Genomic DNA, 27,095 nt, shown 5'->3' on the forward strand with positions numbered 1-27,095 from the left:
GCTTCTCCTTTAGGTTAAAATCCTCCAACATTTGCTGAGGAACAGACCGACTGCAGAGCTGATGAGAGAAATAAAGGTGCAGAGAAATCAGAAAGAGAGTCTTTTCGGACCCACATTGGAGAACAATTTAAAGATAAATGTCTAATTTACTTTAAACATGAAAGCTGAGGAGCAAATTGAAATAAAATAACTGAAGCAGTTTAGCTTCAAACCCTCTGAAGTGAACCACCAGACTATGTCATCCTACTACCGCTCCAGCTGACCAGTCAGATTCACCTGATCTCATCCATGGTCCTCTGACTGAAAGGCTCAGCTTTTCTCCAGGGTTTCCTTGATGCGGCAGTTGCTGGTTTGAATCCGAGCCCTCAGAAAGCTGCAGGAGAGAAGGCCTCATGGAGCTCCTATCTACATGAACACTGATCTGCTCTTGAACAAGGCATCTACACTCTAAGGCAGAGAGTTTCTCTTTAAATCTGTAAAACAAGCAAGTTTATCATTTAATAAATGTTCTGATGGAGGAAGAAGCGGCGCCATGTTTGAATGATTTGACTTACTTCTTGTTCGTTTTAAGTGTGAAGATGAAAATTAAACTCAGAGAAATGATGAAGGAAATAACAGCAAAACACAGAGGCAGCCTGGACCGGGGTCCTGGAATAAGAACAGATAAAACAATCAGAATACGCAAAAATCTCCCAGTAAAGTCACATTTAGGTTATTTTCAGCAGCTGAAATGTTTCTGTTTGGACCCACGGACTCACCGGTACTGATGGTCTCCTCCTGTGGGGCTGGAGCGGTGATGTTTCTATCAGGAACCGGTTCTGTTGTCGTCATTTTAACAAAGTTTGGGTCTGAAACAGCAACAGCAGCAGGATTCATGAGACTCTACAGAGAAACTCTCATTAATCACGACCAGAACCTGCAGTTTGGAGCCGTTTACTCACCGACAACCAGCAGAACTTCTGCATCTCTCCTCAGGCTTGGGATGAAACATCTGAACCTGCCGCCGTCCTCCAAGCTCACGTTCCTGATGGTCAGAGACACGTCTCCACGTTTGAGTCCTGCCTCTGACAGAGACGTCCTCTGGACGTACGTCTCCATCATCATGTCTCGCTCCGTCTTCTGGAAGCGGTACACGTACACGTACTCCACACGCCTCTGTCTGCCCGGGACCCGCAGGTCCGGTCTGGACCACTCCACCGTCCTCCCCACGGCGTCCCACTCAGGATCCACCCGACATGGCAGGAGGACGTCATCTCCAGGAGCGGCTGTGATTGGCTGAGACGAACCAATCAGCTGAAGGTCACCTGGAAACACAGGTGAGATTTAAGTTTTATTGGTATTAAATATAATCATCAAAATGAAATAAACAAAATAGTGGAAACTCTCAGGGTGAAAAACGAAAAAAAAAAAAATTATTTTCAGGAAAAGTTCTGACTGAACCAGGTTGTTTTTCTCTCGGGATATTTTAGTATGATTTCCCCTGGATGGAAAAAAAACATCAGAAGAAGAACAGTGGAAACCAGGAGGGAAATAGGGAAAAAAGTCTGTGTAATTTGGTGATGGATGATTGGAAAGATGTTCAGCAAAGCTGACAATATCTCCAACCACACTGGCGTTTTTCTTCCTGGAAGTAGCTGTTTTGGGAAGTAGCCTTTCAGAGGCTGCAGAAGACTTGGAATAGGGGACGGAGTTTTTCCCTTCCAACAGAGCAACCCCTCTGAACACAGCCAGAGTTACAGCGGACCAGTTTAGATCAAAGCAGCATCATGTCAGGATGTCTGAGACTGAGGCTCCACTGGAAAATGTCTTTTTGGGTGAGGGCTCTTTAGCCAAAAAGAAGTGGGTAATATTTTGCCATGATCAGTGCTGTCTGAATAGTGCAGTCAGTAAGGAAGGAGGTAGGAAAAGGAGCCTGTATGCTTCCTCTCACAGCTCCTTCAGCATAGGAACCTCACAATGTCCATTTCTGGTGCTAAGGACCTATAAGGAATCCCACAATGCTTTGTGTGACATGATATACGAGCGCCGCTCACCTTATGGAAATTAACGAAAATGTCCAGAAAGAAGAGATCACATTCTTTGTATTTCATTTTCAGAAGCCTGTAGGCCTGGAGTTGAGTCTCATCATCTCTGTGTGTTTCCATCACGTAAAGACGTCACAGTTAAAGGTTTGTCTGAAATCGGCACAGCTGTCCGAAGTTCCTTTCCCATTTACAACAGCGTTCTGTTGACCACATTAAAGGTCAAGAAAGAGGAGGTAGTAGCTATACGTAGATGTTTTTCAGGTGGAGGCTCAGTCCAGACCCAAATCCAACTGGGAATCTGTGGCAGGACTTTAAAAGTTGATCTTAGCAGATGTTCTCTGTTCAACCTGACTGAGTCTGAGCCATGTTCCTAACAACAATGGGCTCAAACGTCATTCTCTAAATGTAGACGGTGGATGTTTACCAAATCACTCTAGCAGTTTTTGGGGAAACACTGAAACCTTCAGCTGCACACTACTTTGTGTTTTGTCTATCACATAAAACCCCAACAAAACGCAGGAGTTTGTGGGAATGTTACGAGGTGTAGAAAAGGCCAAGCGGTGTGAATACTTTTTCAGCTGGGACTTCCTGCCAGATGTCTCAGTGATGCTGGGAAACTTTCAGCTTAATAAGGTCATTCCCCAAGATCAATAAGCAGAAGATGATGGTCCATCCCTCAGCTTGAGCTTCTTCCACATTTAAGACATAACGTCAACTTAATCGTTCAGGTTTGGTTGTTTATGCAGTGTTCAGAACTAAATGAGCGGCTACTTTGTGAAAAATTAAATCCAAATACTAAAGATCCTAAAGTCAGAGGAGTGACCTTTAGAGCGGAGGAACCGGATCACCGGGACAACTTTAATGGTCGATGAAAACGTCTGAATCACAGGAAGGAAAGACACATGGAGATAAAGATCAAAGAAATCTCTGAACCATTTAAAATGTCACTTTATTTTAAAAAAGTATTCAAAGTTCACTTTGTTTTAATAAATATTCACCTTATGTTCACCTTATTTAAATGAATATTCAGTAGTGTATAAACAAATAAATATCTCAGTAGAAAAACATGATATTATTGCAGGTTTTATTCATGGTAACATGTTTTTTCTGTAATGGAATAAATGAACAGAAGGAGGTAGCAAAGAATCCATCATGTTGAAATAAAGCATAAATAAACTTGTTTTAACTGTCAGTGAATAACTAACATCACTGCGTCTCAGTTAAAGTGCTTTGAGATTCAAACAGCAAAATTCAGCAGTTTCAGAAATCAGCCAATAATCCAGGCTGTTCGACTTTAGCTTTGGTTCCACAGTGCTCAGCAGCTGTTACTGACCAGCTTTATAAAAAACAACTATAACATCCCTACTGCACATCTTCTTCCTAACACTCTACAGCAGACTCTGATCTACAGGTCGGCTTCTGGCAACGTTCACAGTTCAAACATGTTCAACATGTATTTAGATATGGGCTTAAAAACTAAAACATCAAAATAAACATGATACCAGATCAGTTTCACATAAAAGGTTAAAACAACAGAAATAAATTAAAAACAACATCACTAAAAATTGCTGCTCTGTTTACACAAAAATTTGTTTCTTTTTTGGTAAAAAAAAAATAAAATATATATCACAGATTTTTTCTCATTTCTTGAAGATAAATCCAGAGCTTCTTGGTCTGAAAGTTTGGGGGATTCCTGCAGAGTCATGCAGCGACCAGAAGGGGGCGCTCCAGTAGAACAACAACAGAGTCCAGAGTCAAACAAACAGCAGGTCTTCTGCTGTTTTAGGTTAAAGTCCTCCAACATTTGCTGAGGAGACGGACTGCAGAGCTGATGAGAGAAATAAAGGTGCAGAGAAATCATGAGTCTTTCTGGACCCATCATCCATGGTCCTCCGACTGAAGGCTCAGCTCTTCTCCAGGCTTTCCTTGATGCTGCAGTTGCTGGTTTGAATCCGAGCCCTCAGAAAGCTGCAGGAGAGAAGACCTCATGGAGCTCCCATCTACATGAACCCTGACCTGCCCTTGAGCAAGGCATCCAGACTCCAAGGCGGAGGCTTGTCTCAGCAGTTTCTCTTCAAATCTGTAAAAATAAGCAGGTTTATCATTTAATAAATGTTCTGATGGAGGAAGAAGCGCCGCCATGTTTGAATGATTTCTGACTCACTTCTTGTTCGTTTTAAGTTTGAAGATGAAAATTAAACTCAGAGAAATGAAGAAAGAAATAACAGCAAAACACAGAGGCAGCCTGGACCGGGTTCCTGGAATAAAAACAGATAAAACAATCAGAATACACAATAATCTCCAAGTAAAGTCACATTTAGGTTATTTTCAGCTGCTGAAATGTTTCTGTTTGGACCCGCAGACTCACCGGTACTGATGGTCTCCTCCTGTGGGGCTGGAGTGATGAGGTTCCACTGAAGAACCGATTCTGTCATCATCTTGGCTGACATTGGGCCTGAAACAACAACAGGATTGATGAGTCTACAGAGAAGGTTCTGATGGTTTTTGGTTTTTATCAGACATCTAAGGTCTGGATGAAGCAGTTCTGCTGGTTGCTTAGTAACAGTTTAACATTAGTTTAACAGAAGAGCAGCAGCGTTTACCTTAAATGGGGATAAAGACCAAAAACAATCTGGAGGTAAAAGTCCAAAATGTTTAATGTCTGAATGAGAGTGAGCCATGAGCATGTAGAATGAAGGGTTGCTCTGATGTTCACTACAAGAGTTTCTTTTATTTGGATAACATTCTGCTTTTTGTTCCTGTTAGCTGTATCCCTAAACAGCTGCAAACATCTGTGTAGAAGCACAGGTGGTGAAGAAATACTTCTTGTCAAGAACCACGGCTGGACAAATATGTGAGGGATAATGGCCGATGAGGAGTTCATTATCGGAAATTAATGGAAGACGTGGAAACGTGAACCATCTGACATGAAGTGGAGGACAGTTTAGGGCATTAACGGGCTTATACCATGGTGACTTACAAAAGAAAGGTTAAATCAATCATTAATGCTTTGATGTTGTTTTTTCACTGTTAAAATTGTATGTTTTTCACAAGAAGCGACTGAGGGAACTATTTAGTATCTCTCGTTGTGACGTGTTGCCAAGGTAACCAGCATCAGTTGTCTTGCAGTTACCAGCTAACGTTTGACCCAACGCAATAATTTAGAACAATCATGATCTTTGACCAGAACTTTTTGTAGATCTCCTATAGCACTTTTTTTCTTTTTAAAAAAAAAAAAAAAAAAAAAGGTGCATAGTCACGTTATTTGACTTTTTTAAATTTACACATCAGTAGCTCATTATGGTTGGATACAAAATTTTTATGAAAGATTATCATACCGTGCTACCGGTTTAGTTGGTTTTTTTTGTGTTATTTGCTTTGTTTTTGCTGAATTTGTTTGTAAATAAATCCTTTTGTGTTTATTTACGATTTCATCAGAAGTACACACGGCGAATGCGCAGCAGGGGATAAAACATGGAAACAGCTAACGGCTATTAGCATCTCCACGCAAAACAAAGAGTGCTTCCAAGATCTAGTGAAAAGAAAAACAATTATTCCAAGAGCGAAAAGCCTGGAATGTCGCTGGGAATACAGTATTATGAAGATTGGTGTTCACTGAAGCAGACACTAAACCCGATGAGGCTCTGATGTGAGCCTCTGATATGAGGCTCTTAAAGTTGCTGTAGGTCAGTTTATTTAATTAATAACGGTTGGTCTTCGATCTCACCAAGATGCAGGTTTACTGCGAGACATTACAGAGGTTAGGGCACGGTCCAGGATTATTTAATTTTGATTTATTAATTTTGCAAACCAGTATTATGATAGTTCTGCGATACTGTCACTAGATGGCGCCACATCTGTTTATATCTGCTAATCGCTCCCGGTGCTGGGGCTATTGAAAAAAAGACCATCAAAACATTATCAGGATTGAGGCTTGGTGAATATAACCTTATTTTATCATAAAAGCGGTTTTTGGTCTTTTTTTTATAAGCATTTAATGTGGCTATATACCTTTAGCGGACATCCAGCAGCCAGTCAGATTCAAGTATTGATTCAGACCATGGTATAACCCATGGGTTGGCAACCTTTACATAAACGAGCTCCTGTCATTAACCAGCTAACCAACTACCAGCCACATTAGACGAGCTACCAGTTAAGACGTTAAGGCGGCACCTGAGACTCGACTTCAGCCGTGCAGGACTCCGCTCACAGCCCCGAGCCAAGCGCTGTTCACGTTTCCTCACTTTAAAATGAACAAACGTTAGATACAGTAATGACCTATCCTGCTGTTCAGCTCTCTTCACCCTCATCAATGACTCCATGGTAATTTAGGTCACTGTGATGCTATTGTGATTTATAGAATTTACTACAAATAAGCAGCATTTGAAAACTCTGCCTCACTGTGTTTATTTCGCTCTGCAGCCACTCAGCCATCATTATTTCTTCTTCTTCTTCTTGGGTTTATTGAAGGTTAGCAAACATCTTTTCAGTGCGCATTACCGCCACCAATTCGTGAGGACTGTTCGTCAGCCAGCATTAACGACTGCCTCCATGAGGTAAACAGCTCCACGACATTATTTTCAACAGCTGAGCCGCATCAGAGCGATCAAAGAGCCACATGCGGCTCCGGAGCCGCATGTGGCTCCGGAGCCGCATGTTGCTCCGGAGCCGCATGTTGCTCCGGAGCCGCATGTTGCTCCGGAGCCGCATGTTGCCGAGCCCTGGTCTAACCATTGGGGACCGACCCATTTTAAAGGGGAAGTCCGGTCAACAAGGAAAAATCAGTGGCTCATTAGCTATAACTACAACAAATATGTTTGTGGTTATTTAATGAATTTAGTGTTACTCAATAAGAAAATAAAAGCATAAATTGTCGTCTGGATCACTGTGTATGGGGCGGCCATTATTGGCAAATATGGGCAATAATGGGCACCTGACATCACATCCTGTGACGTCTTTGTGCGGTGAGGCACTGCGTTTTACCAGCTAAATCAATAGGAACCGTTCTACACAGCTGCGATTAACAACAATTATTTCGGATTTCCAGAGGACTTCACCATTGAAATTCGCAAGAGCTATTGTTGAAGCAACAATGCCCACGTGCATGGCAGTTTAATGTTCCAATACATCGGGTAAAAGTGGAAAAAACATTATTTTTTTCACTTTTACCATTCATGATCCACCGGGTTCTTTTGTTGGAATACCTACCTGAAGATAATAACTGATGATAACGGCTGAAAGCCGATTAGGCGGTGCAGATCACCATTTTGAGCAGAGATTGGTTCTAAAGATTAGTTTTATACTCATCATAACATTGCAGAACCCAACCCATAAACCGTACTTAATTCTTATTTGTTGTCTTTTTATGGCTCTAAAATGTAAAATTAGTATTCATTTAAATTTAAATGTTTATTACCATGTCTATCTTTGTTTAAGGGGTTAAAAAAATATTTTGGCATGAAAACGGATATTTATTTACAAGGGGACAGATAGGGCATTGGGACTTGCTCTACAGCCGATACCGCACAGTGACGTCACAAACTGGGAGGAGGCAGTACTGTTCTTCACCAAGATGGCGGCCCCCATTAAAGGACCTTTAAATCAAAATTACTCTTAATTAAAAAAAGCTTATCATTTATTGAACAGTATATAATAATTTTATATTTAAAGTACTTTCAGCAGTTTGAATTCTGATTTTGACCGGACTTCTCCTTTAAATCTCTGCTGCATTAAACCTTCCTGTAACATTGAATCTTTAACTCTGTGTGGTGAAATATCTCAGTGCTACTGAGACCTACAGACTGAACTCACCAGAGACTGTGATCCTGGTCCCTGCAGAACCAGAACCATCCTCAGTCTGAACATCACAGTAATACTGTCCAGAGTCTTCAGTCCTCAGTCTGGACACATGGAGTCTGATTCGTCCTTCTCTGAGGACGTCTTTGTCACTCTGGACTCGTCCTGAAAACTGTTCATCCTGAGACTCTGACACCTCAACTCCATCATGGACCTGATAAAGGACTGATTCTTTCCTAGGAGTTAACAAGCTGCAGTAGATGAACAGATCTCTCCAGGGTCGATCAGGTGTGGTGGTGAAGGTCCACTCCAGAGTGATGCTGTGGTTCTCCTCTGCCTGATAGGAGCTCTGTGTCACATTCACTACAAATGTTGCTGCTGAGGAGACAGAGAGGGAAAGAGAGGAGCAGACACACTGAGAACTGGAACATGGGAGTCTTTAAACTACATCTCTAGAGCTTTCTGTCCCATGATGCTCTCTGTGCTGTCAGAGCTCTGCTTGATGCTCTTCAAGTCAAAGTGCTTGATCAGATGCAGCTGGAGGATTGAAGTGTTCCCTTCACTGACAGACTTTTCACTGATTATTGATGGATTTAGACTGAACAAAGAGAAGATGGAAACTGACCACAGAGACATGAGTTGAGGATGATGAGCAGCAGGATCCTGCAGATCATCTTCTCCCTGTGAGAGGAGACAGAGGAGGAGAGTCAGCAACACATCAGCTCCAGCATCAGCAGCAATTTTATGCACATTCTGACAATTCCCAGTTATTCCTGTTTTTAACCAGTTATAAAGCCAAACTAACAGATAGATGCAAAAGTTAAAAAGGTCTTCACAAAACAAGAATAAATAATTTTAATATTTGTGATTGCAAACTTGAACCCAACAGACATATTTTGATGAAAAATTCATATTCTTAACCACAGACAACTGAAAAAGAAAAGGTGAGGGTGTCATTTTTACCAATACTTCGTTGCTACTATTGGTTTAATTTTTTGTCGACCCTTTCAGGCAGTTCAGGTATATATAGCAGGTGTTATTTCTTTTACATTATAAAGAGGGATTGCTGCAAAGCCATCAGCAATGCAGACGACTGTCCACTGTGGCTCTACGCTCTTTCAGGAGGAGTGAATGCTGCTTGGAGAGACTTGATGCAACCTGCTGGGTTTCCTTAGAGGAATCTTTAATCAATCTGTCTGGAGGATTTGAATAAATTTAACTTTGGAAAGTGCCTTGAGATGACATGTTTTATGAATTGGCACTTATAAATAAAATTTAATTGAACTGAATATTCAGCATAACAACACTAGATGGCGCCTAAACAACTGCTATTCTTTGTTTAGACTTTTGCTTATTTATAATAGCATAATTAGGATTCCAAAAAATGACAGTGCTATTTATTTCACTATTTTTACTTCTACAATTAGAATAAAGACAAATACAACCGAGGAACATTATTTACATTGGTTTTATTGTACAAAGGTTTTCACACTGTCCTTTAGTAAATAAGTATAAACCAGAGGCGGAGCTAAATATTCTCATCATCAGGGGCTTAGCCCATAAAATATTTCATCATTACGAGGGTAATTTGGTACACCAAAAAACTAAAAATGATTTAATCTGTTGATGTGGTCGCAAAATTAATTTAATATAGGCCTTTACATATCTTAAAGTTTGATCTTTAGACTTTAGACAGCTTTATTTGTCATTCTGTATGCACAAAGTGCATACAGAACGAAATTTCGTTTGCATACAGCTTGAAAAAAATCACAGTAGATTGCACTAATTTTCAGGATAAAGATGCAGCAGCGATTTATGTAAACAACTGAAATGTAAACAATGTCAAAACAAAGTAACAATGTAAACAATGCAGGGGAAATAGACTGTGCTATTCACGGTATCCAAATGCAAGATGCAACAGCGATTTATGTAATCTGCTGTTCTTTAATAGTCGTACTAGTATATACCAATAGTATATTAATATGTTCTCATTTGAATGATGAAATGGACAACCACTCATGTAACAATTCAGTCTTGGTGTCACCAATCTTACTCAGAGTACAGTATTGGGTCCTCCATGCTGCTTATGTATTAAGGTTTACTGCACATTTAAACACTGAAATCTCACTATTGTTAGGTAAATAATTAGTTGTCTGAGAGGATTTAGGTAAGGAGAAGTTGTTATCTGCACTTCAGATATATGATGTAAGAAATGTGTTTGGAATGTTAAGATAAATTACATGAAATGGGCTAAAAAGAGTAACTACAGTGCAGTTGTACATTTGTTGAAGTTTGAATTTAAAATTTGAAATGCTGTCAGTGTCAGTGAGACTTCTACTTCCAGTGCAGAGTAAATACAAGAAATTTATTTGCAGTCCCATGAATGTATAATTTTGCTGTGTTTTATGATGCAGAGTATCTTAGATAAAAAAAAAATAAGGGTGGGGTTTATCTCTGTGCATTTCTATATCTTCAAAAGAAAATACAGGATGAATCTAGACAACAGACATATTTTGAATAAATTTGGTTTAATTGGCACGTATTTACTCTCTGTCTCTGTTGCTGGTAAGTTCAAATGCAAACTTTTTCAAATTGGGAAAAAAGTCCCAATTCGACATTCATCACATTGGGTGATGCTTTAAAGATAAACAAACAGCATCTAGTGTGTGTCGTGCTTATAAAATTTGTATAAATGTAGCAAATAATGCTGCCTTTTCTCTTTAGACAGGCAAAACACGTTCTAATGCTCAAATCAAGCATCAAAAAATAGGAGCATGCATATTGCATAGAACCAATGAAGCTTTGGACCAAGAGTGTCCCTACCAAAGTTCAAATCAAAAGTACGCCCTTGATTCCATGTTACATTCTTTATAGTATGGGTTGGTACATTTCAGCAGGTTGTATAGCAAGGTATGTTTCTGTATCGTGTTTTAAATCCGTGCCCCATGTGCCCTCTTTTAACTTTGAGCACCTGCCCCTTCAACCGTCTCTGCACGGCCCTGGTATTGACAGCAAATTGTGTGGGTCAGGTATCTATGTGTGTACCCTGCAGGGGGCGCTAGGTGCAACAACAACCTGACAGTTTGCTCTGAAAGGTTTTCTGCGACGTGACACTTAGCTGCTGTTGGCATGGAAACATATTGTTCAGAAACGAAAGCGTTCCCTCCTATAAGCGAGGCGCGACAGGAAGTTTAGTGAAATTATTGACTGTGTTGAAAAGCTGTAAGTTTTGACATTATATTAATCAGTTGTTTTTTGTGACTCCAGGGGCTCTGTAGCCTCGTGAGACCATCCTGATCTCGCGAGCTTTCAAGGTTTCACTCACAGATCAGTCTGGCTACTCTCCGTTAAAGAAAATTTGGAGCCGTTCACCAAACGAACGTCCAATCAGCGTTGGCTTTGAGGCGGGTTGAGGTGTGACGCAACGGGAAGCGCAACAGTTCAGTCTAAAGAACATGGCGGTTTCAGCCGATAAAACTAGCGTTAGCATGGCTATCGAGCAAGTTTTATCGGAATTACAGAGTATTTCTTTGCTGAGCTAACGAGCCTTTACCTGCAGCAGCAAGAGTAGCTTGGCTTGTGGTTGTGTTTTCGTCGTCGCTCTGTTACGAGCGACGACAAATCTGATTGGTTCATTTGGCCCGTCTATCACCAACATAGGCCAATCAGCTAACCAGTATTTTCGCCCCTTCCCAAAGTTACTTCAACGGAAGGTTTCCAGATGGATATGCAGAGCAAATCTATCTGGCGGAGTCAGGTAAGGGGCTCTGCTCGTCTACCACTAAATTTATTTAAAAAAGGAATAACGATAGTACGCGGCTAAATTGCTTATAAGGATTATACTTTATATGAAAATCTGCAAAATAAAGCATAATTAACCGTCAAAGTGTATAATCTGGCTTTTAAAATCCAGTCAATTTGGGTCAGACGTAACTATTTAAATTGCCGTTTAAATTGTTTTAAAGTGCAATTCAAGTGAATTCGGACCTTACGCCTTTTTCAACACTTCCTTGTGCAGATCTCAGCTAAAAAGAAGAAAAAGCAGGATTAGACCAACAACCCTGCAACCGAGCAAGGTTGTTTCACGGATATCAACAGCCAACCTAAGAAAATGAAAGGGAACTTTGGCCCTTGAGTTTAAAATAATTTGCAAAAGTTATACGTTGCCTATATGTAAATAAAATAAGATAAAACAAAAACCGGCAACGCTGACCTTTAACAGGCGTCCAGACCAAAATCAAGCAGGAGATAAAAGTCCAAAACGCTGAAAGGGTGAAGAGAATCCGACAGATTGTCTCTCTCACCATCTCAGCCTCTCTGCTCTGGCTTCCTAACAGCGAATGAATAAACCACTGAGGTTCACGCTGTCACGGTACTTTATACGGTACGTGATGACGCATCTCCATGCCCACTATGTAAGCAAAGTCACGCCCATGTTTCCATTGAAACAAAACCCCTACAAAAAGAACCCTACAAAATAAAGACAACCTATTCAGTACGGAACCACTTTCCAGAACACGTTTTTTATATTTAGGTCAGAAAAAGGTTATATTTTAAATGTGATTATAAAGTTGAAAACATATTTATCTACTGGAAGCATTTCTATAAAGTTGAAACCAGAGGTTTATATTCACTACATAGACTTTTTTTCCCCCTCACTGTCAGACATGAAATCTGAATAACATTTTCCTATTTTATGTCTATTAGAATGAACAAAATTATTTATATTTGCTAAATGCCAGTTGTCTTTAATGGCAGCGGCACAAATGGGTTTTCCAAACGTAGAAGTAACCAAAGCCTGCAGCCAAACTGATTACAGGATACCAAACAATTAAAATGGCAGTAATATCCTAAATGAGATATAATCCTGATCAGACTCCCTGCCTTCCCAGGTCCACTGTGGTTGGTTCAGATAAGGTCCTGCAGTCCAAGGCAGCTGACCCCCTGCAGCCAGTCTCTCCATCTGACCGGTTCAGGACTCCAGCTCCTCAGCTCAGTGAGCTCCTGTCTCATTGAGACAGATCCATCATCAGTCGTCACATCACAGTAATACTGTCCAGAGTCTTCAGTCCTCAGTCTGGACAACCAGCTCATTGACAACCAGAAACATCTACAGTATGACTTAATCCAGTCTCCAGATTGTCTGCTCTGGTTTGAACAGAGCGTTCTGGAAACATGAAATAATGTTCTGCTGGCAGGGAAACTGCAGCCAAGCGATCTGACAGAGATTCACTCTCAGCTCCATGGAACTCTGAAACGTCTCAAATGCCAAAGTTTAGCTAACCAGCAGAGTGAGTGCCCCTCCCCCCCCCCCACCTCAGTAATGCAGCAGTAAAAACAGGAACAGTTTGTTCCTGTTTTTACCGGTTAAAAAGCCAGACTAACAGATGGAAGCAAAAGGTTAAAAAGGGTCTTGATAAAACAAGAATAAATCACTTTAACAGTGTTTTTTTGTCATTACAACATACATTCCAGTGAAATGTCTCCTCTGCATTTAACCCACCCCTTAGGGTTTTGCTCAGGGACCCAGAGTGTCAGTCTGTGGGAGTCAAACCTAGAACCTCCAGGACAAAATCATAATGCTAACCACTACTCCACACTGTTTTCTATCTCAGCCAGAGTTTTCACAGCCTAACTGAAGCTCAGGTGAAAGTCCCTTTGCATCTGTCCATCATGAGGACCCTGCTGATGCTCATTGGAGTGAACCTCCACCTCACGTCTTGGTGGGTGAATAAGCCTGAAAATAAACTACAAAGTCTGCACTCTCTTCTCTCTGGATATTTTGGATTGATTTCCATGAGGTGGGCTTGATGTCACACAAAGGATTGTGGGATTCCTTATAGCTCCTTAGGGCCTGTAAGGGACATAGTGAGGTTTCAATGCTAAACTAGCTGCTAGCTAAAGGAAGCGTACAAGCTACATAATACTTGGGCGTTGGGTTGTGTAGCAGGGCTGTGAAGACTGGGCATGAGTCCAAAGAAGCGTGGTAGATGTTTATACTTGACACAGATGCAGGTACTGTATTCTCCAAAAAGAGAGGGGGGCAGTACTCATCATAAGCAGTGGAAATGCAGTAAAAAGAGAAGAAACTGTTATGGTTTAATGGTTTTATAAGTACAAATCTGGTTTCATTACTGTGAATGCAGTAGGCATTCACAGTTCTTGAGATCCTGTTTCTCTTTATTACTGTGAATGCAGTAGGCATTCACAGTTCTTGAGATCCTGTTTCTCTTTATTACTGTGCATGCAGTAGGCATTCACAGTTATTGAGATCCTCTTTCGCCTTTTTACTGTTTAAAGTTTGATTCGCTTCTCCTCCTACAGTTTTTCTCCGATTTCAACCATTCAACTTTTAAACTATTCAGCTTCTTCTGGAATCGATGGCTATATCTTTTTGTACTTTTAACTTTTCAACTTTTTAAAATATTCAGCTTTTTCTGCAAATTTTCAGCTTTTTTTTCTCCCATAGGAAATGAATGTAATTCACAAAAATTCCGCTCATTTCAGCTGCTTTTTGACAGTTTACTGCTTCAGCCTACTTTCAGCTAGAAACGCCATTCAACTTTTAAAATGTAGTGATATCTTTCAGCTATTATGGTATATTTCAGCTTTTTCATATCTTTTACCATTTTCATATAGTACCTCCTTAAAATTATTTTGGCCTTTCAAGAAATTAAGCAAATAACATGCGTTGCTATGGTCGTCAAGGAGGCAGTTATAGAGTGCGCACTCCAGAAATTCAACAAATTCTTCTTCTCCAAACAACTTCTTCTCACTCGTTCAATTTTCAGCCTATCTACCTAAATTATACATAGAAACATAGGAATTTTTGTCTGGATTCAGGAAATGTAACCCTCATTGGTGTAGCAGTTATAGATTTTTCGCAAATCACCTCAGAGCGACACAAACCCGAAACCTCCCCCATTCATTTCCTATGGAGCGGTTTTGAAAAATGACGTCTGAAAATCCAAAACATCACATGTTTTCACATCGTCGCTACTCCTAAACCGTTTGATGTACAGGCATGAGACTTTCACATATGAATGTCCCAACCCTTCTGGCACTCACAAAAAAGGATTTTTTTCGATAACTGTTACGGTTTTTCCGCAGGAACAATTTGTTCGGGAGTAGCAAATGTGCAAAATCCTGAAAATGCTTTAGAGCTGCATTTTTCCACATGATCCACTTTTTCACATCGTCGCTGTGCCTACACCAATTTTTGTACAAACATAAAAATGAGAAACATAGTCCTCAAAAGCCTGCTGATACTCACAGTGAAAGAATTATTTTGATATCTCTTATACTTTTTCAGCTAGAGCGATTTGTTTGGGACCGTTTTTAGAGGATTTTGGAAATTCCTTAAAAATCCCCTTTAGATCATACATTTTTACGCCTTTATTAAAATATTTCCAGCAAAAACCGATACTAAGTCTTCTTTCCCTATCCTTTAAGAAATAAATGTAGAAAAGATTACGTCTCTACCGTTTACGGATCAGGAGATATGGAGCGTTGTGCGAGGCACAGTTCTCCATTATAACCCAATGGGACATATTTTGAGCAAAGTGTCTGCACTTCTGTAGACGGGCCGCTGCAGGTGTGTCAGTGAGTTTCCATGACGACGGAACTCTGAGGGCCAGAGGGAGAGGCTCAATTGAGATAGAATGGCAACTTTCGACGCTCACCACAGTTGCTGTGATTAATGTAGGGATCTGAAATTCGCACAGTCACTTCCTCTTAACATTTTAAAATTTTCAAGTGACTTTCAGCTGTGTGTCACTTTTCTGCCCCATTTTGGATTTCACATGCTTTCTTATTGGGCCTTTGCTTCCAACAGGACCTGGCATGATGCCCAGACACGACCCAATTGGCCAATACAGCACCACCCACCTGTGGGAAATGGCGCAACTGACCATTTTGGTCAAATGTTGAGTTCTGGGCCCAGATGTGGTGAGGCTGAGTTGCTAAAGGAGGCCAATCTGACCCATGAACTTTGGTCACGTTTGGTGACATTAAGTATTGGCACCCCTATTTGGGGCACTTCCCAGTACAGGATTTGGACCAAACTGACAGAGTACAATCAACCGGTGATCCTGAGCACAACCATGTTAGCGGCTAATGGTTAGCATGTTGCTAATTGGAAGTAGCTCTAGGAAGCTCGGACAAACTTCTGCTTTACAGAGTCTGTACCTCCTTTATACAGAATGCTCCACAATAAGTTTGGGCCTCGTCACGTAAAGCATCTCCAAGTTAGGAGGTGTCAAACATCCAATGCTTTTCAATGGGGGCAAAACCCGTTATACTCCCTAGAAATGCAGGCCCACATATGGCTACAGTATATTCAAGTTTGAAATTCTACTTCTGCTTTGTTAAATGATTTAGTGTTTAGAATGAGTTAGGAAATGTTTGGTGCCTTTCCCTCAGTTTTTTCTTCTTCTAATCATTCAGCTATTGTTCTTTCATGTTCAAATTCTTCAACTCTTTCAAATTATTCAACTTTTTCAACTTCAACTTTTTCAACTTATTCAATGCTTTTCAGCTATTTTTTCTCTTCTTCAAAGAACTTCTGCATCTTTTGCTCAATCATTCAGCTATCTGCATTCACAGTGCATTTTCGCAGGAAATGCAAATTTTTCTAGTTTTAGTTTTAGACTCATACATTTTAAAGTCTTACTTGTGGTGGTTCAATTAAATTTTATTTAATGGCGCCAAATCACAACACACGTCATCTTAAGGCACTTTCCAAATTCAAATTAAATCAGATTATACAGATTGGTCAGAAAGTTTCCTCTCTAAGGAAACCCAGCAGGTTGCATCAAGTCTCTCCAAGCAGCATTCACTCCTCCTGAAAGAGCGTAGAGCCACAGTGGACAGTCGTCTGCATTGTTGATGGCTTTGCAGCAATCCCTCATACTGAGCATGCATGAAGCGACAGTGGAGAGGAAAACTCCCCTTTCACAGATATGTATAGAGATTTCATTGCCTTTCTAAGAAAGACATCATATTGCTGGGCGGTTGACAAGGATGCAGCCAGTCACATCACCGACTTCTGTGTTCATAAAAATGTATATTCATGAAAAAAAACATCTGCAGTTATATGGATTTTGATGAAATCTTTAGCAAAATGTATGCATACTATTTTTATAATTCTTCATTCAGGGAAGGCAGACAACCTTCCATTTATTAGTTTCACCGAAGGGTTCAATCAATCAATCAATCAATCAATCAATCAATCAATCAATTTTATTAGTGAAATACAATTTGCATTACAATCGAAATTTCAGTTCCAGTACAACCATCTTAACAAACATTTTGGGGGAACGATTGACTGAGGCCTTGCGTTGCCAGGAACACAGCCAGACGGCCGCTGCTAAAAAGCGCAGCCGTTAGATGTGTTCCCCAAACAGCCCCAGACCGCTTTACACGGGGTCCCCAGGCGCTGCCCTTGAGATCTGTTGAAAAAAGATTTACACTGGGCGAGTGTAGGGAGAGAAAAAAAAAGACAGGTGCTTTACAATTTGTGTTTCCACACAAAATGTGAAGCATCCGACAAAAAAAACCTCATTTGCACAAAAAGCACAATCAATGACGAGACACATATATGCAGAAGGTAAACATTTGAGTGCTGGTTCGGGTAAAAGTCATCTGTATTCGTGAGCATATGTGCGTCTGGGTGCATGTTGTGTGGAAATCTGTATGTCCATGAAGGCCGTCCCTCCGGCAGGCAAGTGTCCTTGATGGAAAGTCTATCACTTCGCAGCTCCAGCTTGACGCCCCCACAGATGTCTGAGCAGGGAAGGTGGGGGAGCAGGGGGATTTCTGCAATGTCGCCATAACAACTCAGGGAGAATTTGATAGCGGGGAGTCCGATTTGAAAAACAGAATTTGTTATGAGAACAAGCTGACACCAACTTTTCTGTCAGCCTTAGAGTCTTTTCACCGCTGGCTCCAGGATCCAATATTCCAATAATCCAATCGATGGGCTAGTTAACGTTCACACTTCCAGGTTTTATCCCATCTCACCTCTGTGTACCACAACCGCGGTCAGCTTATCAAGCCGTCCGTTTTGTTCATTCAATGACCTCGTGATCGCGTCGACTGCCGCTGGCAGTCTCATCAGGGCCATATTTACCGCAAGTAGCTTTTGAAGGTGTTGATACATTAAATATCCTCCGAGGCCAAAAAAGAGGAATCCATGTATCGTAAATCCGAATAAGTAGACATCTTCGACGTCCTCAACAGAAAGAATTGAGAGGCACACCGTGGACCATTTCTGCCACGGGTTCAAGATGTATCCCGCAAAAAAAGTTCCGTCGGGACAGGCGCGCTCCCCGGTCCTTTGCTTTCCAGTTGAAAAAATTTGATCAATAGCATTGAGAGACCAGCTGACAAGATCCATAATTACCTTAGAGCTTTCGGTTGCTATGAAGAAATGGCACAAAAGACACAAGACGAAGCAAATAGCAGGAGAATGGGGGCAGGGTAATAGCAGATAAGGAGCTCTGGAGAGCTGAAGAAAAACCGACCAACCTCGAGGAGAGACAGAACAGAAACATCTGTGTCTCGTGTTCTAACATCTGTAGGCCGGAACAAAAGCGGGTGTGCATTCCATTAACTCTATATCTATCCACTATATTTATAGAGGGAAATACTACATTTAAAGGCAGGATCTGCAATTCTTTACATTTAATGACATTTATAGCAAAATTATGCATAATATTTCTATAATATTATTTCAGGAAGCGTAAATAATAATTTGTTTGGTAGTTTTTAAAACCAGAATCTTAATCATTTGTTTAGGATGTTTCAGTGGAGGCTGCTATTTTTTGTCTACAAAAGTTTTATTGAAAATTATAAGAAACTATAAGAATTACAGACCAAATGTAGTTCAATGGTCATCGACACACAGTCATGCCAGGGGGGTTCATAACTCAGTTGTTATTGGGGCTGAAATGTTTTGTTACTGCATCCAGCATTACAGACGGAAACACAGAAATATTTAGAGCAGAGGTCAGTTTGATGTTTCTTTTCAAACTATTTTTATTCTGTTATGTAAAAATCACGAGTGAAAACAAATCTGGGGTGTGTGCTTGAATGTCAGAGCAAAAGAAAAATAAATATTCAGTAGCTGACTTTTAATCTTTTACCATCTATGGCAGCCCTATTTATTATGCTCAGTGACCACAACCTGTGAGAAAGCAACTTATTCTGATGACTAAAATGGTTTTGCTTGTATCATGGGACACAAATCAGTTGTGTGATCAGAGGAATGCTGGTGTTTTATGTGTGTTACTAATATTCCCTGATCAGCCCCACCAAGTTCAGAAGTGTTTCTCCATCCATGGTTCGAACAAATAAAAAAATACACAAAAACTTTGACATGTGTACATTTGAAACATACATTATCAAATACATGTTGATTCATGGCTTGTCCCTTTGCTCTGTATTTGTTTATATAAAAAAACTTTGTAAGATTTATGAAATTATTAAACAGAAAGATAAACATAGTTCACTCTGTTTTTAAAATGTAGTATGCAAAATATGTTTAATTTGTTTACAGACTGACTGCAAACTCCATCAAATTTAAATAAAACCACAGCTAGCCCTTAACTGGTTTGAGTTGTGACACCTCATGGAAATCACTTGGTAAATTATTGTCAAGTTTCAAAGATTATTGCTTTTTTATTACAGAGAGCCACCTCTAGTTAATATTTAAAGATGAACCTGAGTCAGTTTTAAAGTGAAATAAAAATTAAAGACAGGCTATTGTTTTTTTATGGTGCAGAGAATACTAGTAATGTAATAGTAATATCATCTTTATTGTCATTGAAACATACATTACAACAAAATTTGTTTTCTACTTTTAACCTATCACCCTTGGGGAGCAGTGGGCTGCCATGTGCGGCTCCCGGGGAGCAATGTGGGGTTAAGGGTCTTGCTCCGGGAGCCAGAGTGCCGGGACCAGGGATTGAACCGGGTACTTGCATCCTTCTCTGAGTGCAAGCACACTGCTCTAACCACTCAGCCACGACCCCCCCTAATGCTGCACCATGTTAATATTTAAACATGAAGAGTTTTAGAGTGAAACACAATTTAGATATGAACAAACAGGTAATCTAACTTGTTGTGCACAGTGGACGTTCTTAAAAATTTCTAGGTCTGCAATGATGCTTTAAGGCTTTGCATTTACAATAAAATAAATAACTTGATTCAAATATTTTCTGGCCTCATTGTAACCTTTCTCAGCTGTTGCAGGAACGTTAAGTCGAGACAACGTGAAATGATCTCCTCTCCTGTGGCCAGGCTAAGAGGAAAGCTGATCTGAAGTCACCCGCTGCATCCGGCACAGGCTCTGACAAGAAGCAGCTACACCAGGGAAGCTGAGCAGAGGTTCCTACTACCACATACTGCAGTCCCCGCAGTGCTGAGTTTCCTACAACCTAGAACCCAGAGCTGCCTCCTAACAGCCATGTGTGGAGCTACTAGCTGCATAGCCGCCTGTAGCTGCTCAGACAACCAGCCTGACACAGAGGCACTGACTGGTTAGACCCCATTAGTAACTATAAATCTGCTGTGTCTCTATGGTTTATTTGTTTCTGCAGGTAGAGTGGACCGTGCTGTGTCATACACTGATGTCACCATCGCAGAGGAGAGGAAACCTCAAAGAATCACTGGTGAGAGCATTAAAAATGTTGATCTGTAGAAATGGTGAACATTAGTCGTGTAGCTTATTTCTCGTCTTTATACACGTTGCATAAATCTATTTCATTGAATCCTACTTTGACTTGTCTTATCAAACTTTTTAATAAAAAATAAACTCTCCTCTCTTTAGTTTAAAATCAGTAAAACAACACTTATACATTGCTGCTAAAGTTTAATTCAGTTCTACAACAGACATGTTGTACTTTCCTCTGTGTGTTTTTTTATGTTCCTCTCATGTACACCACTTTGAATTGTCTTGTTCCTGTAATTTGCTATAAAAATATAAACTGGCCTTGCTTTATTTTAAAATCAGTAAAGCAACACATAAACTGCTGCTAAAGTTCCAGAACAGACACACTTCCATATTCAGCAGGTTTTTACCACCAGTTACATCAGGAATGAATGCACTGAAACAAGGAACTGGTGTCACAGCAGTGAAACTTACTTCCACACTTTGTGGTTTGATCTGAGTGTAGTGCTTTCATGGGTTATCTTTATTTCTAAGAAGACATCTTGTTAATCTAGGTTAGGACTCTTAAAGTCATATTTAGATCATATAATAGTTTCTGGTAGTTGCACATTTATCTTAGCTTTGCACCTCTCGGATAAAGGTGCTTACTTTTCTTAATTCTAGTAGGTTAGAGATTCAGATAGGTTTAGTAGCTTTTTAGCTTATACTTGGGTTATTTTACATTTAAGGGGAACATTTGAACTTTATTTGATTCCATAAGTCGCCAACAGAGGGGTCAGTGGGTTACAATATTACATCTTACTATTTACACTTTGTTTAAGGGTTTCAAGACATAGACTTAGTTTAGCCTAGTTATTGGTTTGGTCTGTAAGAGATCAAAACTGATTAGTCCCAGGTTGTTGAGAATTAAAAAATATATCTTAGTAGGAGTGTCTCTCCTCTCTGTTGCTGGGCAGAATAACAGGGCGGTTTATTGCCCTCCCCTCTCTGTGTAGTTTTATGGCTGTTAGGTCATCGCGGCCTGACCCCGTACTGGGAAGAGTAGCCCTTTGTTTGAGACACAGATATCTTACAGATTACCCCTCCCTCCCTTAGAGGAGGCGGGCAGACATTGTATTAAAAGAAAGTCTCAGCAAAACTTAAGATAGACAGACTTCTCCACCGCACGGGAAAACATCTTGTATGGTAATGTACTCTGTCTCCATATTTAATTTCTATGAATTAAATATGTTCTACTGTTCTACCTCTGATCAATGTTTCCTCATTTATTGTCAAATCTAAAACCGGGGTAAAAATGGGCCTTTAGTAGCGAAGCAGGATTAGGCCAATACTACAGAATCCACACATGATAATGTTAGTAGCCTAAATGGTTCACTGTGTGATGCCATGGCACTGTCACTTTCCAGGCTGGTGCACAAAGCACCAAGAAACCCAGAGGAAAAGATGCATTGATCTGAGGCAGCATGCTTCAACTTCCTTGTATTCGCACCGGGATCAGGGGACCAATTTATATTTCAACACTCCTCTATTCTCCTCCGTGAACTGAGTGGACAGATATGTTGCAGTTTTTTTTCCCATCTTCATTTCATGTTGGTCATTTTGCCAAATCCAGCTGCTTTGTACAAGCAGGAAATCCCAGTAAAATACTGACAGGTGAGCCGCTTTAATATTACGACGGGGTCCTTGGAAGTTGGAAGAATGCGCCTAACGGCAGCGTTCTTTGGCAACGCAAGGCCTCAGTCGACCGTTCTGCCCGATGGAGACTGTAATTTCGATTGCAATGCAAATTGTAGTTGACAATAAAGATACTTTGATTGATTGATTGATTTATTGAGATGAAGTTATAAAATGACTGGTGAGTAAATATAACAATAAGCAAATCAAAATAATGATGAGGATGAGAATATGGTGTGTTCAAACATTGGGATGTTGTGTGACAATCAATTATATTTAGCTAATTTTCATCTAAATCCAATCTAATCGGTTGATTTCTTTCCTTTGAAAGTAGCGCATTTGTGTTGTTTTTTTCATCTTGTACCATCAACCAATCACAGCTCTTAAAAGACAGCATCACACCAAGCAAAGGGCTCAACCACACCTCCTCGCATATTTAAACATTTCTGTCATTTCCTTCCTCAGCAAAGATCTGAATCATTCCTAAACTCAGACTCCTTGGGAGGAATTTTTAGGCTGAGATAAGAGCTAAGAGCTCCCTGAGAGACGGACACAAGTCTTCTTTCTCTTTGATCCAGGTTGTTCTCTCTGGTTGCAGACCAGAGAGAACAGACAGAAGGAACGTGGCAGTTGTTCCTCATGCCTTCAACCCACCTTATTTTCAATTTAAATACGGAGACAGCGAGTTGACGTGTTTTTGTTTCATTTTGGTTTCAACTATTATTTTAGTGTTAGCCATTTCTCCTGTCGGTTCCTAGAATACTCTCGGGTCTTTATTCAGTCTTTGTTTACTGGTCATCTTCACATTTCCTGCTTAGATTCTTCACTACTTTCTCTGTATTCCTCTGATTAGTCCCAACTGGTTCCTATGTCACCAATCACACCACAATCAGCATCTGAGCTCCCTGGTTTCCTCGTTTATTGATACATTTTTTTTTTCATTTGTTATCACCCTATTTTTGGGTGATTCGCTGTAGAAATATGACACATGATTTTTACTGTTTTCTCCACCTAAAACCATGTCCATCAAAAATAAAAGAAAACTGATCTTAGCTTCGATCATCTAATTTTCTCAGAATAAACGTTTTTCACAAAGCATCTTCGGTCTTCAGAGGGCTCCTAAAAATCATATGGGACATGATTTTTACTGTTTTATGACATTTTTTCATCCTATTGTTAGTGTCCTTTGCATTGAAGTTTGGTTAATTTCTGTGTGAAAATTTTGCTTTTTGAATAAATGAATTTGTCACATACGTTCACATGTAACATCATGGTGAAATGTGCTTTTTAGATCTCAAAAACTTGTAGAATAAGAAAAGATTAATCCCTATAGATGATTATGGTGGTATAAACAGGTTAAATACAGTTAAAGTCATAAGTCTGATGTCTCATGACTAAATAGCTTCATTTATCTCTGGTTGTCTCTGATTTAGGCCTGTTTGTGGTTCATTTGTCTATATTTAGCATTTGAGGATGGCCTGCTGTTGTGTAGTGCTTTATAAAGACCGACGACTCCAAAGCGCTTCATGCATTCACACGCTGATGGTGGTAAGTTACTTTATAACCACAGCTGCCCTGGAGTAGACTGACAAAAGTTGGGCTGCCCAACATTTACCTCCGTCTGACCACTGACAGCAAACAAAGTGTCTTGCTCAAGGATACAACCATTGAGACAGTCGAAGCAGGGATTCAAACTTCTCACTCTTGTGTCACTATAGCCCAAATTACATTAAATGAAACATCATCTACCATGAAGAAAGTTTTTGATCAGCTCTCTGTCTGGTAATGATCTACCCTGAAAATCAGCGTCACTGACTGTAGAAATGGTGAACATTAGTCGTGTAGCTTTTTTCTCATAGCCATGTCTTTATACACATTGCATAAATCTATTTATCGAGTCATGCTTTTAATTTGGCTCTATCGAAATTTATCATGAAAAATAAACTCTCCTTGCTTTATTTTAAAGTCGGTAAAACAACACTTATACGTTGCTGCTAAAGTTTAATCCAGTTCCACAACAGAGACACTGCCATGTTCTGCAGGTTTTTACTACTGTCATGAATTTCCCTCCACTGAAGTGCTGTTCCTGGTGTCAGTGCAGAAGTGAAACTTCCTCCCACACACAGTACAACAGCCTAAGACTGATGTGTGACTGAAAAGATTATTCATGTATGTGAAAGTCATAACATTTCACATGACAGGCGAACACTCTGATCAACACTTGGGTGGTGGGCATGCTGATGTAGCGTCCATCTGTTAATGTCTGAGTCTTGTCTGGCAGAGGAAGCTCTCAGAAAAGACTCAGCGATCCAGCTGCACCTCAAGGACAAAGGACAATCTTTAGAGGACCAAAATGTTCACATTTTGGACAGAGAAGACAGATGGTTGGAGAGAGGGTTGAAGGAAGCTATTTATGTGAAGCTAGTAAACCGCATGGCTTTGATTCCTGCCAATTTTACCCACAATTCACACCTCCATGCATGTGACCACAGCATTCCTCCTGGGAGCCAGGCTAAAGATGAGCCTAACCACTCTCCATTGTTGGGGCGATCAATTACAGGTGAATCTACATGTGAATCTAAGGTCTAATGAGGCCTGTAGGTCTATAAAACGGGGAACTCCACACTACTCCAGACATTTTGAATTGAGACATAACTCTACATGGGAAGTGAAACGTCTTCAGCTTTAGAATAGAAGTCCAGTTGTTTTACTTTTTAACTTTTTTTGGATTGATTATGACCTGGATGACTGAGAATTTTCACCAACTTTACTTTTTGTGTTGCAGAACAATTTGGATGAAGCCAGTTGAACTGATTCATATTCACATGTTTTTTTGTTATCATTACCTAAAGATGAGTTCAAGTAACAGTTCAGACTAAAGATACAAACAAATAGTTTGAAACATTTTCCAGGTTAGGTAGGGCAGGTTTTTCCTCCTTTGTTGTGAACTTAGATGCCATTAAATCCCCTTAAAATGCATGTGGTACATATTTCCAGGCGGCTGAGTCTTCTTCTTATCCTTATGTTTATTTTCTTCAGTTTGTTCAGTCAGTTTCCTGTCTGAAAGTGCAAAAGCTGTGGCGGTTTGAGGTGCTGACTCAGCACCTGTTGTCATTTTCTTCTAGGAACAGGAACTTTTAAAGCACCAAAATAAAATCCTGCATTGTTGTAGACATATTTTCTTAGAAAAACAACTGATTAGATTCTCTATCTTTACTCTGAAAAGCACAAAAATGTCTTTCTTCTAGATCAGGGGTCATCAACATTGGGCCGTGGGCACCAGGTTGCCCCCAAGGACCACATGTGGTGCCTTTAAGTTACAAAATAGCTCAACCCTCCAGTGAGCTGCATCTAAAATGTTATTTAGTTGCTCTTCCTTTTTAACCATACTTGTATTTACATTGATTTAAAATGATAAAAGCATTAAAATTATATTTATACTAAACAAAGGTAAGGTGTCAGCTAATCAGTGGTTTTTGTGTAATTCTTAAACAGGTAATTCATCATTCCTGTCGATCAAAGTCACAACCCTGACACATAAATACAGATGCAGACAGAGGAGTCAGGTCACAATGACAGTGAATTTAAATGCAGGTTATTTCTTTATAAAATAATAATTTCACAAGACTTTCAATGACTTTCTCTGTGTCTGCGCCTCGACTCTGGAATCAGTCTTCACCAAATCCTCGGTCTATAACTGAACTTGTTCTTTTTTAGATCAGAGCTCTAGACTTTGTGATTCAGGCAGACTTTTACCTTACATACATGACAAAGATGCCAGTGGAGGCCAAGTATGTGGAGGGACACCACTGAGGCTGAGTAGGTAGTTACAGAAGGTGGAGGTGATGAGGACAACTTAGACCTGAGTCCCACATGATGGAAAGAGAACATCTGGACCAGATGTGATGGATCTAATCTCTGTGACCCCCAGTAAGGTGTGACGGTGTGCTATGGGAGCTGCAGAGTGCAGGAGGGGAAGGACTTAGCAGGCAGGGGATTATGGGATGCCGTCTACTGGACCTTAACACAGTCTATGCTGCAGGAGTCCAGATGAACAAATGATATGGTACTGCAGAGGAAACGACCTAAACAGGGACGTGTTAGGTAATAAATAAATACATAAATAATATAAAGTGCTTCCAGAATATAAAACTGGAGGCCATTGAAGCACAAGCTGCAGGACACTAAATAAAAAAACAGTCAGAATAGTAACCACCTTTAAAAAATAAAATGCTTTGTTAAACTGGGGGTGAGCAGTTCTCTGAGGTGAGGAGGAACATTTCCATGTCTGCATCGATGAATGAGGAGAGACATTTGATCCTGGTGGAGATGGGAAGCCATGTTTTCACTTTCTCATCAGAGTTTTGGACTTATTGAATGCTCTGAAGACTCCTGCTAGAGATGCAAGACTGGACTACAATGGTCCAGTCTGGGGAGACCATGGATCTGGTAGGCTGGGAGTGGAGCGTCCAGAAAAGAAAAATGAAAGCATGTTGCAGCTTCTGCTCTTCTTCAGCTACGAGCTTATTTAAAGTCAGCAGAAAACTGTGGAAACAAAAAATAAACAAGGAAGCTTGTGGCAAGTTGTTATAAGGAAATGGAGACCAAAATGTTGCACAACAAAGAAACTGATACTTACCGACTCTGTTCCTCTAATTTAGCAGATTTTGGCGAAATGTGTTGATGCATTTTGCAGCGTTATAGAAGTCTAAAAAACAATTATCTTTATAGAAGTCTAACCAGATAATATTAGGAAGATGTTTAAAAATTACCTATTGAACATATCCCAGATTTCCATTGTTGGTCAACGACATTGTTCCTTATAATAGATAAAACCTTCTTCCAACTAATGATTTATTATAAAAACAATTATCTTTACAGCACTATAAATACCCCTCCCTGGGCTGCCACCTTACCGTGGTGGAGGGGTT

The 27,095-nt window shown here is 40.2% G+C and overlaps 2 protein-coding genes across 4 annotated transcripts in view; both read right to left on the reverse strand.

The window, feature by feature from the left end:
- Positions 1–309: 309 nt before the first annotated feature.
- Positions 310–27,095, reverse strand: part of LOC118565817 (myelin-oligodendrocyte glycoprotein-like) — a 36,212-nt gene continuing 9,426 nt past the window's right edge. Inside the window, exons 2-6 of the mRNA XM_036146838.1 lie at positions 942–1,304; positions 759–848; positions 555–648; positions 447–473; positions 310–373 (exon numbers count right to left, since the gene is read on the reverse strand). Of these exons, the coding sequence (XP_036002731.1) occupies positions 310–373; positions 447–473; positions 555–648; positions 759–848; positions 942–1,304 (638 nt within the window). The remainder of the gene's footprint in view (positions 374–446; positions 474–554; positions 649–758; positions 849–941; positions 1,305–27,095) is intronic.
- Positions 3,888–12,052, reverse strand: LOC118565788. Of its 3 annotated transcripts, XM_036146788.1 has the most exons (6): positions 12,034–12,052; positions 8,446–8,501; positions 7,836–8,198; positions 4,393–4,479; positions 4,189–4,282; positions 3,888–4,104 (listed from the first exon to the last, which is right to left on the reverse strand). In XM_036146788.1, the coding sequence occupies exons 2-6, from the start codon at positions 8,492–8,494 to the stop codon at positions 3,903–3,905; spliced, it is 795 nt and encodes a 264-aa protein (XP_036002681.1). In that variant the 5' UTR covers positions 8,495–8,501; positions 12,034–12,052; the 3' UTR covers positions 3,888–3,902. The 3 variants fall into 3 exon arrangements, with proteins under 3 accessions (XP_036002681.1, XP_036002680.1, XP_036002682.1); XM_036146787.1 differs by lacking the exon at positions 12,034–12,052 and having other exon boundaries at positions 8,446–8,563; XM_036146789.1 differs by lacking the exon at positions 12,034–12,052 and having other exon boundaries at positions 7,836–8,195; positions 8,446–8,555.

This window comes from Fundulus heteroclitus, chromosome 14, assembly GCF_011125445.2.
Source record: "Fundulus heteroclitus isolate FHET01 chromosome 14, MU-UCD_Fhet_4.1, whole genome shotgun sequence".
Classification (NCBI taxonomy): Eukaryota; Metazoa; Chordata; class Actinopteri; order Cyprinodontiformes; family Fundulidae; genus Fundulus; species Fundulus heteroclitus.